Source organism: Chlorocebus sabaeus, chromosome X (genome assembly GCF_047675955.1).
Source record: "Chlorocebus sabaeus isolate Y175 chromosome X, mChlSab1.0.hap1, whole genome shotgun sequence".
NCBI lineage: Eukaryota > Metazoa > Chordata > Mammalia > Primates > Cercopithecidae > Chlorocebus > Chlorocebus sabaeus.
The window spans coordinates 106042343-106057562 of NC_132933.1; the positions used below are offsets into that span (position 1 = coordinate 106042343).

The 15220-nt window shown below is 39.4% G+C and overlaps 1 protein-coding gene across 1 annotated transcript in view; it reads left to right on the forward strand.

Moving 5' to 3' along the window:
• The window catches only part of SLC9A7 (solute carrier family 9 member A7), a 151947-nt gene that overhangs the window by 67855 nt on the left and 68872 nt on the right, over positions 1-15220 (forward strand). Inside the window, exons 2-3 of the mRNA XM_007991491.3 lie at positions 11124-11323; positions 13919-13996. Of these exons, the coding sequence (XP_007989682.2) occupies positions 11124-11323; positions 13919-13996 (278 nt within the window). The remainder of the gene's footprint in view (positions 1-11123; positions 11324-13918; positions 13997-15220) is intronic.

Genomic DNA, 15220 nt, shown 5'->3' on the forward strand with positions numbered 1-15220 from the left:
CTCACAGATTTTTTTCCCCTAGGCTTTTTTTTTCTAAAGGTTGTATAATTTTAAGCTCATCGATTTAGGCCTTTGACCCATTTTGAATTCATTTTTATGTATAGTATGAGGTCAGAATCTAAGTTCATCTTTATGCATATAGATATCCAATTGTGCCAGCACCATTTGTTGAAAAGATTGTCCTTTCCTCAATTGAATTGCATTGTCATCTTTATCGAAAATCAGTTAACCATAAACATACCATTTTATTTTTGGACTCTCAGTTTTGTTCCATTGAGCTATGTGTCTATCCTTATACCACTATCACACTGTCTTTGTAGTGAGTTTTGAAATGTAGAAGTGAAATTTACCCATCTTTGTTATTTTTCAAGGTAGTTTGTGATCTTCTGGTCCTTTTGCATTTCCATGTACGTTTTAGGCTCAGCTTGTCAATTTCTGCCAAAAACTTTGCTGGAATTTTGATAGGAATTGCATTGAGTCTGTAGATCAGTTTGGGGAAAATTGTCGTGTTAGCTATATTGAGTCTTCTAATTTATGAATATGAGATGTTTCTCCATTTATTTGGGTCATTTCATTTTTCTCAGCAGTGTTTTGTAATTTTCAGTGTATAAATCTTACATTTTGGTCATTCATTTTTCACAGAATGAGTATTTGTTTGTACAATTTGGATTTATTCACACAACTGGCACTTAGAAAATTCTGGTGAGGTGGGAATCCAGAGCATGGAGAAGTGTGGCTTCTCAGTGGTCATAATAAAGAGGCCTGAGACCAGTGGGCAGAAGCTACAGGGAGACAAACTTTGACTCTGTTTAGAGAGCCAGTGTTGTCCTGCTGCAAAAAGGACAGACCTGGAAGATGATGAGCCCCCTCACTGTCTGTATTTAAACAAGAGCTGTATAATACCGTGGTGAGAAGCTTAGAGACCATTCGTTCTCATTTCTGACCTTGCATTGAAATCAGATATGGAACTTCTTTAAATCCAAATACCTCACACACCTCCTAGACCTACAGGATGAGAAGTTACAGGAGAGACTGTAGGCACCTGTACTTTAATTGGTTCCCCAAGATGACTCTGAATACCACAGTGTAGGACCTGTCTGCTATTGGACAGAGTGTTTGATAAATGTGATGGATAATTGGACTTGTATTGTCCCTTCCAACATTGGCGTTTTGTAGTGGCATGAGATCTGGATAAAATGAGTGTGGGGCAAGTGTAGACATACCTTAGGTATGTAGGAAACACAAGCGGAGGGATTTTCCTTGGACAAGCAGGCAGGACCTGTGGTTCTGTTTGTGGTGGGCTTCATATCTCATTCAGATGGTTCAGTGCCAATGCTGAATCTCAAGCAATTCTGAAAAAATCTTCCTAATGATGCCATGCAGGTCATCTGATTTTAAGTGACCTGAATGCATTGGAGAAATTGAGCAATAAAATCAGTGGCTTGTGTCTCACACTCCAGGTTTAGCCCATGTGGCAGATACTTATTTCCCATTTTACTGGGAATTTTTAATAGTGAGGTTGCTAGCTCCATGAAACCTGTCTTCCTTGCAGTCTTTTAATTCTTATTAAAAGAAAATTGATAGAGTAAGTTTGTTTCCTTTTTGGCCTGTTTACCAGTCTACAGTGCCACAAAGATTGATGATGATACATTATATGATGATACTGTTTTATTACTATCATTATGTGTTTTGCTAAATTCCTGGGAGAATCTTCTAAATAAATCAGCATTTATGCAAGGACAATTATGCCTACCCTTGAAATTTTCCTCTGGTCAAAATCCTATATAACTGTAAAATTGCTGTAGAAGTGCTCATTTTATAGGCACCTGGGAAGCTGCTAGAGGGACAAATAAGGAAGTTATGGTATCCTGTGCCTCTGCTGGACAGGAAAACTTCAAAAATGGAGTTCTGTAGCTACTTTTCTAGAGGCATTTTTTCTATTTTGCTCCAGCCCACATATCACTTGTCTTCCTAACCTCCATCCCCAATATGCACTATTTTTATAGCAAGAGATGATGCAAGGAAAAATAACTAATTCTAAAGGGCCCATAAAAAGCAGCATTTGTACAGCTTTTGACAGTTTATAAAGGATTTTGACATATGCATGTTCTCACTACATTCTTACAACAGCCCAATTTTAGAAATGAGCAGCAGAGAGGTACTTTGTGCTGGATTGTAGCTAGGTGGAAAGTGAAGTTACCTACACAGGTGTTCTGTCACTGAATCTACCAAATTCTTCTCCATTATGCTGCCTCATTGCTACCAGACAAAATAAATATATCAGGAAAAGTTGGTAAATAGCAGCAAATAATGCCTTAGAATTAATTTGCTACAATATACAAAAGCAAACATTTTCAGTAAATGTTTGCTTCTTACACATTTATAAAACATGGCAAGATAACAAGCATGTAGGAATTCTGTTATTCATGCTCATGGGAGGACATCTGGAATGGCTGTGTGAGAGCTCAATGAATCTTCTTCCCAAAACACAGCAATAAAATTGGACAAAGTTGTCAAAAATAACTAGTCTCTGGAAATTGATGAAAGGTCAATTAAATTGAGGAACATTTATTAAAGAAAATCTACCGAATCTTGGTAAGAATAGTAGATGTCTATGGCATTTAAGATTGCTCCCATCCCTGCCAGATCCATGTTCTGGATGATTTATCACAGGCAGGTAGAATAGGCTGCAGTGACCACCAGCTCCCATTTCTCCCACCAGCTCCAGAAATAAACCATTGTGTTTATGGTCAGTTGATTTTCAACAAAGGTACCAAGAGAATTCACTGGAGAAAAGACCGTATTTTTAACAAATGGTGCTGGAGCAATTAGATATCCATACGCAAAAGGATGAATTTGGACCTTAACCTGACACCGTACACACAAAATTAACTCAGATTGTATCAGAGATCCAAATGTAAGCATTAAGGCTATAAAACACTTATCAGAGATCCAAATGTAAGCATTAAGGCTATAAAACACTTAAAAACATAAGAAATATTCATAACTTTGGTTTAGACGAGTGTTTTTTAGATATGACACCAAAACCACAAACAATAAAAGAAAATTGATAAATTAGATTTCATCAGAGTAAAAAAATTGTGCTCTGCCAAAGACAATGTCAAGAGGCTGAAAAGACAAGCTACAGTCTGGGAGAAAATATTTGCAAATCATATATCTGACAAAGGACTTGTATCTACAATATATAAGGAACCCAAAATGTAACCATAAGAAAACAACCCAGTTTTTAAAATGGGCAAATAACTTGAAGAAACATTTCTCTGAAGAGGATATTAGGATGGCCAATAAGTACACAAAAGGATTTTCAACATCATTAGCCATTAGGGTAATGCAAATTTAAAGTATGGTGAAATACCACTACACACCTATTATAATAGAATGGCTAAAATGAGAGATATGGGCAATACCAAATGTTGATGAGGATGTGGAGCAACTAGAACCCTCATATGTTGCTGTAGGGGACAGTGGTTAAAAAATGGTATAGTTGGGCTTTTGGTTTGGTTCCAAGTCTTTGCTGTTGTAAATAGTGCTGCAGTAAACATACGTGTGCATATGTCCTTATGGTAGAATGATTTGTAATCCTTTGAGTATATACCCAGTAAGGAGATTGCTGGGTCAAATGGTATTTCTTTGATAGAATGGATAAAGAAAATGTGGCACATATATACAATGGAATACTATGCAGCCATAAAAAGAAATGAGTTCATGTCCTTTGCAAGGACATGGATGAAGCTGGAAGCCATCATTCTCAGCAGACTAACACGGGAACAGAAAACCAAACACTTCATGTTCTCATTCGTAAGTGGGAGTTGAACAATGAGAACACATGGACACAAGGAGGGGAACATCACACGCCAGGGCCTGTTAGGTGGGTAGGTGGAAAGGGGAGGGAGAGCATTAGGACAAATATCTAATGCACGTAGGACATAACACCTAGATGATGGGTTGATAGGTGCAGCAAGCCACCATGGCACATGTATACCTGTGTAACAAACCTGCACGTTCTGCACATGTATCCCAGAACTTAAAAAAAAAAGAACTGAAAACAAGGGCATAATTACTTTGGGAAATGGCTTGCAGTTTCTCATAAAGTTAAAGATATGCTGCACATACGACCGAACAGTTGCACTCTGGGTATTTATCTTAGAGAAATGAAAACATGTTCATATAAAAACCTGTTCATGGGTGTTCATGGCAGCTTTATTTGTGCCAGCCAAAAGCTGGAAACAAGCCAAATATCCCTCAGTAGGTGAGTGTTTATACAATGGAATACAACTTTGCAATAAAATGGGATGAAGTGTTAATTCACACAACACTTGGGTGAACCTCACAGGCGTTATGCTGAGTGAGAGAAGCCAGTCTCAAAAGGTTACATACTGCATGGTTCCATGTATTTAACCTTGCAAAGACAAACTCTAGTAATGGAAAAAACAAAACAAAACAAAACAAAAAACAGTGATTTCTGGGGTTAATAGGTAGGATGAAGGTATCAGTGTGAAGAGATAGTACAGGAGAGTTTTGGGGGAGTGGTAGAACTATGTGGTATCCTTGTTGCAGTGGTGCTTACGTGAATCTATATGTGTGTTAAATTCATAGAACTGTACACCAAAAGAAAAAATAATTCATTGTATAACAATAAAGCAAAAAAATTTTTTAAAGACAACATCAGAGAAATTTGAAAAAAGAAAAGAAAAGAATAGGTCGTAGATTTGGGGAAAATATTTTCAAATTGTATTTTCAATAAGGGACTTCTATCCAGAAAACAAAAAGTTTTTTTTTTTTTTAACCATTCAATAAGTGAACCTGATTTAAAATATGGCAAAAGATTTAAATGGCGAGACATTTCACCAAAGAAGATATACAATGGCCTATAAGCACATAAAAAGATGTTCACCATCTTTAGGCATTAGGAAAATGCAAATTAAAACTACAATGAGATACCTCTGAACATTTTCTAAAACAGGTATGATCATAAGACAATAACAAGTGCTGCTGTACACATAAACAAACTGTAACTTTTTTTTTTTTTTGAAGCGGAGTTTCACTCTTGTTGCCCAGGCTGGAGTGCAATGGCACGATCTCAGCTCACCGCAACCTCCACCTCTCAGGTTCAAGCGATTCTCCTGCCTCAGCCTCCCGAGTAGCTGGGATTACAGGCATGTGCCACAACACCCAGCTAATTTTGTATTTTTAGTAGAGACGGGGTTTCCCCATATTGGTCAGGCTAGTCTCAAACTCCTGACCTCAGGTGATCTGCCTGCCTTGGCCTCCCAAAGTGCTGGGATTACAGGCATGAGCCACTGCGCCCGGCCAACAAACTGTAACTCTCATATGTTGCTGGTGAGAATGTAAAACAATACATTTTCCCAGTGTAGTTTAGCAGTTTCTAAAATATTAAACATAGATATATCATATGGCACAGCAGTTCCACTCCTAGGCATTTACCCTAGGGAAATGAAAACATGTCCACAGACTTGTATGCAAAAGTTCATAGCAGCGTTATTCACCTTAACAGAAAGAGGGAAGCAACTCAAATATTTATTGATTAGTTAATGGACAAACAAAATATGGTACACTGGTACAGTGGAATACTATTTGACAATAAAAAGGAATGAGGTACGGATACATACCTCCAACATAGATGAACCTTGAAAACACCCTAAGTGAAAGAAGCCAGACACAAAAGGTTACATATTGTATGACACCATTTATATTAAAAGTCTGGAAAAGGCAAATCGGTAGAGGCAGAAGGTAGATTAGTAGTTGCCTGGGAATTGGAGTAGGAAACAGGAAGTGACTGCAGATGGCAATGTTTCAAAATCAGCTTGCAGTGATGATTGTGCAACTCTGTGAATATACTAAAAATCATTGAATAGTACATTCTAAAATGGGTGAATCTTATGGTGTGTAAATTGTACCTTAATAAAATTGCTTTTTAGTTTCACCACATATTCAAAACAAGGAACAAAAATATTTTGAATGAATTCTCCTTGAAACTAATATATCATTGAATAATGAAGCTGCATAAGTAGCAGAACAAGTAGAACAAGGTATTGAAAGGGCTGTAATATTCATTCTCAAAATCCAAGTCATGTAAATGACCCCCAGACCTGAAAAGTCATTGTCAACTGCTGGAATCCATTGGATTCTCTTTATTAATTGAATTAGAAATAGTTATCGCCATCTTCAAACACTGTGTAACTGGATGCAAAATGAGATGCTTTCTTTTCTTGGAATTTCAGATGAAGCTTTAAAACTCATAACAACCCCTACTGTGCTGTAAAAAAAACTCCACAGTGGTGGCCACACTGATCAGGTGATCATCTACCTTCAGTACCTTATATAAGAGAAAATGAAGTCTCACTAAAGAACAGTGCACCCACGCACCTGTTCTCCTCCTTAACAAAGGCTTCTTAACATAGACATTTAAATATTGTAGCTGATGGATGGCTGTCTAGAATTAAACCTCACCGCGTCCACTTGTTCAGCTGTCCTCCCAACAGCCTCAGCCACAAAAGGAAAACTGGCACCAGATCAGTGGGAACTGGTTTCTTTAATGACCCCTTGGGATTTTTAAACCACATATCGCTCTCAAGATTATATTCCTTCATCATACTACCAAGTTTTGGATAAGCACATCCATAAACTACGTATATGCTAGTACAGTTGTGAAGTGAGTTGTTTTCATACCCACAAGTTGAAACAGTCTCGAATTTTTGCCCCTTTGGAGTTTACCATCTTGTTTTAAGCCACATCAAATATCAAAGGAATTTCATCCATATTTGCTTTCTGTAAAAGTTCAAAACAATTCTTTCATTAGTAATGTACCTATGAAATCAGTGATTGTCTCTTTATCAGCTAACATTTTATGTGCTGTTTTCCCTGGCCCAAACCCACAGTAGGTTATTTCTCTTTGTGATCTAGAACACTAGGCTGTTAATCTGGTCAAATCATTAGTGCCTCTGTTGCTCTCCATCATTTTTTATGAATACTGAACTTTCTGGAACTTTCAAAAAAAATCTAATGCATGTTTTAATTCCTTGTAGCTATGACCACTTCACAGTTCCCTGTCAGGATATCTCCGAGATCCAGCAGATGAAAGTATGCTGTTCATGTTTTCTCCAAGTCTTTGTCATTTTCTCACCTAATTACCTTCCTGCAGTTCTAATATCCTATTCTTTCTTCAACTGGAAAACGCCAAATATGAACTTAATATCATGCCATGGAATATAGTAGTAATAAATATGAATCTAAAATGTCTGGGGAGGTACCCAAACTCTACCTTGAGTTAGTGGTATACCCTGTGGCTTGGTATATTTTTGGTCAAAACTGTCAGGATGGTGTTAACCTTACAGCTCTGCTGTGTTGTTTTGTGTTGCCATATTTTAACCACAAGGGGGCAGCATCACCACCTTCACTCTCTCCCATCTTTAATATGGGTGCATTGGGCCAGGGTAGAGAAGAAAGGTTTTACAACTTTAAAAAACAATATTCGTCATCTGGTGATGATTGTAAATATGATGGTGATGATTACTGGAAGAGAGTTGAAGAGTGTTTCCTGTAATTGAGGAATTTGTCTACAAACATAAATCCCCTCTTTTGTGAGAGTAGCATTCATGGGGACCTTTGCTAGTATGCTTCAGTCTTTCCATTAGCTGTGCTAATAATCAGGTTAGAAAAGTCCAGAAACAATGAGTTACATGAAGCAGGCTCTGATTTTTAGGAGAAAGATAGTCTGTAAATGACTTATTTTGGTTTCCTGATGACATTTAAGTTCAATCATGTTCCAGGTAGCCGCCTCCAGATGCTGCAGATCATCCTGTATTATGATGAGTGTTGAAGGGCTCTAGAGTCATCTTTGTCATGTAAAACTTCATCAGAAAATAACTGTCTAACCAGGGGGTGAAATAAGACTAAAAAGCATCACAGAGTTCATCTAGAGTGGAGGGAGGGTCCCCCACAGAGCCCTGAACAGCTCCACTGCCACCAGTCTCATTACCATGACACCTGCAAAGGAGCCACTGCTGCCACAGCTGGTCCCAGTCACCATCACTGTGTCCGCAAACATGAGCAGTGAGGCTGAGACACTTGGCATGACACCATGGGCAGAGGCAGAGGGAGTGGCAGCCTGCGAACAGGACAAGAAGGTTATCCCAGTGAAAGTTTGGGAACAGTAAGATGGTTCAGTGTAAGAAACATATATGGTTTCACCCACAGGAATGACACTGGGTGAGATGTATTTGTATGCCAGATTGTCATAAAGAAGAATAACCCCCAGGAAGCACCCTGGCAGTACAGGGGATAGAGAAGCTGTGGAGTTCAATGTTGAAGGAGAAAAGGGTACACAGGCAGCAAAGATTGCAGGCCCTGGTGGAGTTCCAGTGCCAGGCAGTATAGATACAGTAGACTGAAGCCATTATAGATGTTATCTGCATCATGGGGGTCTTCCACACGGTCACCAGCACAATTACCAGAACAATGAGAGTGGGGAAAAGAAGGATTGGAGAGTGCCCTTCAACGTCAGGCCTTACAGCACACGGAAGATGCCTCCTCCCTTGGAGAGACCCTATGAGTGTTGACTTGTAGAGACAAGTGATGGAGGGTGCTGACGACCAGGGTGAAGGAGAAGAGATAGGTCAGTGAGACAGATTACATATTGGGGTTACAGACCACAAGTCTCCAGGGCCCCTCCTCACCTAGAACAGTAATGAAGACCCAAGGCCAGCAGCCATGTCAGTGTAGGTACCTCCCCAACTTCAGTTACCAGCACAGACACCCAGAAAACCCTAAACCACAAGATGGTAAAGAGACTGCCAGCTAGGAAGTCCGTTGCCAAGGCCGAGCAGAGCAGGGCTGAGTAAATGCCAGCTGACCATCTCTAGTGTCACCTGGTTTGTCATCCCACAGGAAGAAATGAATATCAATTCCAGCAATAAGACCTGAACAAAAGATTGGCTCTGAAGACCTTAAATGCCTGCTTTTGGCCCATTTACCAGACAGCTAGCACTATCTGAGTTATGGAGTTTTCATTACTTTTCCCTGCAGACATCTCTTTTTGGTAATGATAAATATGTTTTTTAAAATATGTTTTTTTAAAAGGTCTGGGGCCAGGCATGGTGACTCACGCCTGTAATCCCAGCACTTTGGGAGGCCAAGGCAGGTGGATCACCAGAGGTCAATAATTCGAGACCAGCCTAGCCAACATGGCAAAACCCCATCTCTACTAAAAATACAAAAATTAGCAGGGCATGGTGGCGGGTGCCTGTAGTCCCAGCTACTGGGGAGGCTGAGGCAGGAGAATTGCTTGAACCTGGAAGGCGGAGGTTGCAGCGAGCTGAGATTGCACCACTGCACTCCAGCCTGGATGATGAAGTGAGACTCTCTCAACAATAAATAAATAAAATAAAATAAAATAAAAGGTCTGGTTTTTCTTATATGCCTTTAAAGGTTTTCAAATTGTTTCATATCTGGTCAGAATGAGATTATTAAGAAACTCATTTTTTAAGTTGTAAAAAAATCAAGTTATTTTATTACAAGTCAACAAACTGAAATTATCTGTTAATATGGGTCTATAATAATGATAATAATGCAACACAGATGCAGATTTTGGCTTAAAGAACTATGTTTTTCTAGATTTTATATTTTAATTGTTATTCAACAATGTCTTGTGAGTTCTTACATATCTCGGTGATAAGAAACATTATAGAACATTACACATGGAGGACAATAAACATCGTTCTTTCTTTTTCTCATACAACTTTCTCCATTAATGGCAAAATGAGATGAGGAAGCAAATATACCATTCTGTCTTTTAATATTTCCAGCAAAGAACTGAATTTAGAAAGAAGTCTGAAATTTTCCTCCTAAGAGAATTATAGAAAGTGTCTGATAGTCATTTATGGCTGTTTTTGTTTTTGTTTTTAAATCTTTCACTCACTTTTCCTTGGGCACATCTGACTCGTGTTCAGGTCCAGGGAGCCACACTCTTTCCTTATTCACAGAATTGAATGCTTATACGTGATCTTGCTGTTTTTATTTTTCCCTAATGGGAAAGCCCTACTGAGAAGGGTATGAGACTTACATACTTGTAGCTGATGATCTTAGCCATCTCATAGCTACAGCCCCAAGAAGCCAGCTCTCCAGCCCCTGAATCCTGACTGCTCAAATGTACACTGCAGTGCTTCACTTCCCAAGGGGTGTAATTACCTTCTCCATGATACCCAGTGCTTCAAATGACCTAAGCAAAAGAATCCCCCTGCCCTTTCTTCTGATGCGTGGCAAAGCAAGTTACATTTATAGCAACTAGAAATTCCAGTGGCCTGGCCCTTGCTGGCACATGGCAGCAGGACTGGCTTGAGGGATGCTGCTGGGTGAAATGAAAGAGCTCAGCCGTTCTACTTTGTGCTGTCCTGGCCAGAAAAATCTTTGCTGCTTGTCATCCCATCTTCCTCCACTAGAAGCCTGAGAAATGAGGCATGCTCAGGTGTTAAAAGTGGTCACAGGGCTGGCCGGGTGTGGTGGCTCACACCTGTAATCCCAGCACTTTGGGAAGCCGAAGCCAGCAGATCACTTGAGGTTGGGAGTTCGAGGCCAGCCTGGCCAACGTAGTGAAACCTCGTCTCTGCTAAAAATACAAAAAAAACCCACAAAAAACAAAAAACAAAAACAAAAATAGCTGGGTGTAGTGGCAGGTGCCTGTAGTTCCAGCTACTTGGGAGGCTGAGGCAGGAGAATTACTGGAACCTGGGAAGTGGAGGTTACAATGAGCCGAGATCGCACCACTGTACTCCAGCCTGGGTGAGAGAGTGAGACTCCACTCAAAAAACAAAAAAAGTGCTCACAGTGTCATAATACCACCGAAGGTACTGTCCCACCTTGTCCTCCTGGTGGCCGAACAACTTAAATCAGACCAGAATAGATGGATGCTTAACCCTTTCAATCCTGAAGGCCCATGCAGTTAGTTTCTCCTAAGATACATGCCCCATGTCCAGTTTCTAAGATTATTGCTGCATTTCTTAGTTGTTGAAAATCAACCATGCCATTATTTCCACACTTTCTCTATCCTTCCTCAGGCCTGATGAGTTTTTTTTCCACTCTTTCAGGGCTCATTGTTGGGGTGATCCTGAGGTATGGTACCCCTGCTACCAGTGGCCGTGACAAATCACTCAGCTGCACTCAGGAAGACAGGGCCTTCAGTACCTTATTAGTGAATGTCAGCGGAAAGTTCTTCGAATACACTCTGAAAGGAGAAATCAGCCCTGGCAAGATCAACAGCGTAGAGCAGAATGATATGCTACGGAAGGTGAGCTGGGGACACTCAGTCATCATTGTCCTGACATGGTTGTTGATTCCCTGACTCATCTTGACCTTGTGGAGAGAAATCCTTCCAAACTCCTGGATTACTGGTAACATTCCTGGCTCTCTGTTTTGTTAGGAAGCTTTTTGGTCCATGATGAGGAGAAGGAAGAACCAGATCTTTAACTTGAGCCTTTCAGCTAGTGACCTTCGTGGGTTTGTTAGCATCTGTAGCTGAAATGGGTCACTGATTGTGCAATGGGTTTGTACGTCCCCACTCAGGTCATTTATCCAGCCACCATCTCCTCTTTTCTATGTCTCTTACCCTTCCTGTGGTTTAGGGATAATATTGCTACTTTCTTAAAATAAGATTGATTTCACCTTTAGCTTAATTTATTCAGTATTCACAAGGGTAATTCTTAGTTCTTCACGGTTCTTTTGCTATATCCTACAAATATTTGAGTGCTTACTCTTATTGGTGATTGATGCCAAAGGCTTAATGAATCTTCAGGGAAAGAAGAAGATCTTGTTGTCTTAGAATTAGAGTCCAAGCATTTTCATTTAATGTTGGAGTAGCAACATAGTCCACATGAAAAAGCATTATGCATCTCCTTGCACGGGTAATTTCCAGGATAAGCAAGAAATCTGTATGAATTGATGTATACTGCATTACCTTATAGACCAGGCTTTATCAGAAGGAAGCTTTCTGCATAGCAGTCTTGGGAGACCCAGGTTGTGGGGAGCCCCTTTTAATACAGCACAAGGCTAAGGTATGTGAAGGCTGACAGTGAAAGGCAGAGTGTAGCGTGTGCTCCAGAAATTAAATTCTTGTTGTTTTTGGAATCTACTCTAATCCTTAAGTAAAATTATTCTCCACCTGGAGCATTAAACATGACCATCTTTTCTGTGTCCCTAATGGCAGTACTCTTTGCTCTCAACTCTTCATAAGAAAGCATGGGGTTTTCGTAAACATTCTGAAATTCAGTGCAACTGAGAAAGAAACCCAATGTAAATACCACACTTAATGGCTGTTTGGAAATGGCAGCTTGAGCCCTTCATATTGGATAAGATAGGGGGAAAAGGGAAATGATACCAACACATTTCCATCTTTCAGTTCATAATAGAAGAGGAAGCTGACTTTTGCTCCCTTATCTTTAGAAACCTGTTTATTTAAATCCCCTCTGTTTAAAACTTTGCTGCACAAAGCAAAGGTGGGAGAACAATCAAGGCCAGGATGATTGTTGCTAGTTGAGGGAAAAGAGACATGTTGATGTAGCTTGATTGATACGGAGAGGATTGAACTGAGTGTCAGAAAACCCTTATGCTAGTTTGTACATTATTGGGTTTGGTGGCATCCAGCAAGTTTCACTGCCTTTGGGCCCAGTGTCCTCATATTGGGTAGGTACTGTCCAAGGCTCCTTCTTATTCTGACATTCCCTGCTTTGCAGAATGCTCTTCTTTAACAAGAAGAGAGAATAAAGCATCACTTGAAAGAATCTACTTTTATTAGGCTGATTAACACCTCCAGTTTCTAAACAAAAAAGTTAACGTTTAATAGCTAGAATGAAGGTTTAAAAATAATTAATTGAAACACAAGCCAAGTATTTGACCAGCATGAACAAATTCTTTAAAAAGGTTAGCATGTTTATAGCATGCTGAATTTTTTTCTGGATATGATAAAACTTTGCTCTCTAAAAGTTTCAGAGTAATTTAATTTCCCTGTATCAAACCTATAAGAAATTTCAGTTCCTTTAAAGTTGCCCAATTTATGCTGATGTTCAGGAAGCCACTAACCTTGCTGGTGACTTTGATTTAGGCTACATCAAGTGTCACAGAAGGCTGGTCACTCAAAAGAGACTTAAATTCAGCACAATTTTGTCTATAAAGGATTCTGTGAGAGGATCCAGGAAGTTAATAAAGAATCACGATGGCATCTTTTATTGTAGTTGAGCCTTTATAAAGGTGTGATGAAAATCAAGATTTTGTTTTGTTTTGTTTTGTTTATTTTTTGAGATGGAGTCTCGCTCTGTTGCTCAGGCTGGAGTGCAGTGGCGCGATCTCAGCTCACTGCAACCTCCGCCTCCCGGGTTCAAGTGATTCTCCTGCCTCAGCCTCCCAAGTAGCTGGGATTACAGGCATCTGCCACCATGCCCAGCTAAGTTTTATATTTTTAGTAGAGATGGAGTTTCACTGTATTAGCCAGGTTGGTCTCGAACTCCTGACCTTGTGATCTGCCCGCCTCGGCCTCCCAAAGTGCTGGGATTATAGGCGTGAGCCACCGCACCTGGCCAAGATGTTTTTATGAAAAACACTAGCCAGAAGCTTTCTGTGAGTTCTCAAAATTGCATGAAACTGTTGTGTCTTATTATGTTTTAAAACAGCACAAGCAAGATCATAAGAGCAAAATGTTATGGGGAGAAGAGCATGCCAGTCCATGGGGAGTCATAGCTTCTCCTCTGGGATAAGTCCATGATTTTTCACATTTATGTTATTTGCTCTTAATATTCAAACTTTAGTCAATGGCTTCAAATATTAAGCAAATATTATAGCATGAATTGGAGTTAAATAAAAAATTGGCTTTTTTTTCTTTTTAAACTTTCAGGTAACATTCGATCCAGAAGTATTTTTCAACATTCTTCTGCCTCCAATTATTTTTCATGCTGGATACAGCTTAAAGAAGGTAAGAGGTTTTTGCCAATATTTCTGAAATCATGTGAATCTCTGTGTTAATTTACCTGCATAATTTTCTAGTTATTTTTCTTCTCCCAGATTGCTTATTACTCTGTTCTTCACCCACTCAGAGACTATAGTTGACTTCTCATCAATGATTCATTTCTGTTTTAAAATCTGGAACTCCCATACATTGCCAGTGGGAATGTAAAATGGTACAGCCACTCTGGAAAACAAGTTGGCAGTTTCTAATAAAACTAAAGTTGAAATTGCCATATGACCCACAATTTCACTCCTAGGGATTTATCCCAGAAAAATGAAAACCTATGTTCACATAAAAACCTATACATGATTGTTCATACCAACTTGTAATAGACAAACGCTGGAAACAACCAAAATGTTCTATAATAGGTGAATGGTTAAACAAACTATGGTATATCCATATCGTAGAATACTACTCAACCATAAAACAGAACAACCTATTGATACACCCAATGACCTTTATGGATCTCAAAGGCATTATGCTGAGTGAAAAAAATCCAATCTCAAAAGGTTATATATTCTATGATTTCATTTATATAGCATTGTAAAAATGACAAAATTAAAGGGTTGGAAAACAAATTAGTGGTTGCCAGTGAATAGGGATGGTGGTGGCATTGGGCTGGGTGTGCTTATAAAAGGGTAGCATGAGGGACATCTTCAGGGTGATGGAACAGTTGTGTATTTTGATTGTGGTGGTAGTCATGCAAATCTACACATTTAATTAAATGACAGGGAACTATGCACACACATAATACATATAATGCCAGTTTCTTGGTTTTGTTATTGTACTATAGTTATGTAAGATGTAATCACTGGGGGAAACTGAGCAAAGGGTACATGAGACCTCTCTGTACTTAATCTTTGCAACTTATGTGAGTCTATAATTATTCCAAAATAAAAAGTTTTAAAGAAACTAAGTATCTTTATTACTGAGGATCATCGTGCTAGACAGCAAGGTTGGGCCAGAGCTTCTAGTTATTTAAAATACAAAATACCAGCCTAGGCAACATAGCAAGACCATGCCTCTACAAAAAGTAAAAAAAAATTAGCTGGGCATGGTGGTACATGCCTGTGGTCCTAGTTACTCTTGGAGGAGTCTGAGGTGGGGAGCTTGAGCCTAGGAGTTTGAGGCTGTAGTGAGCCTTGATTATGTCTCTGTACTCCAGTCTGGGCCACAGAGCAAGACCTGGCC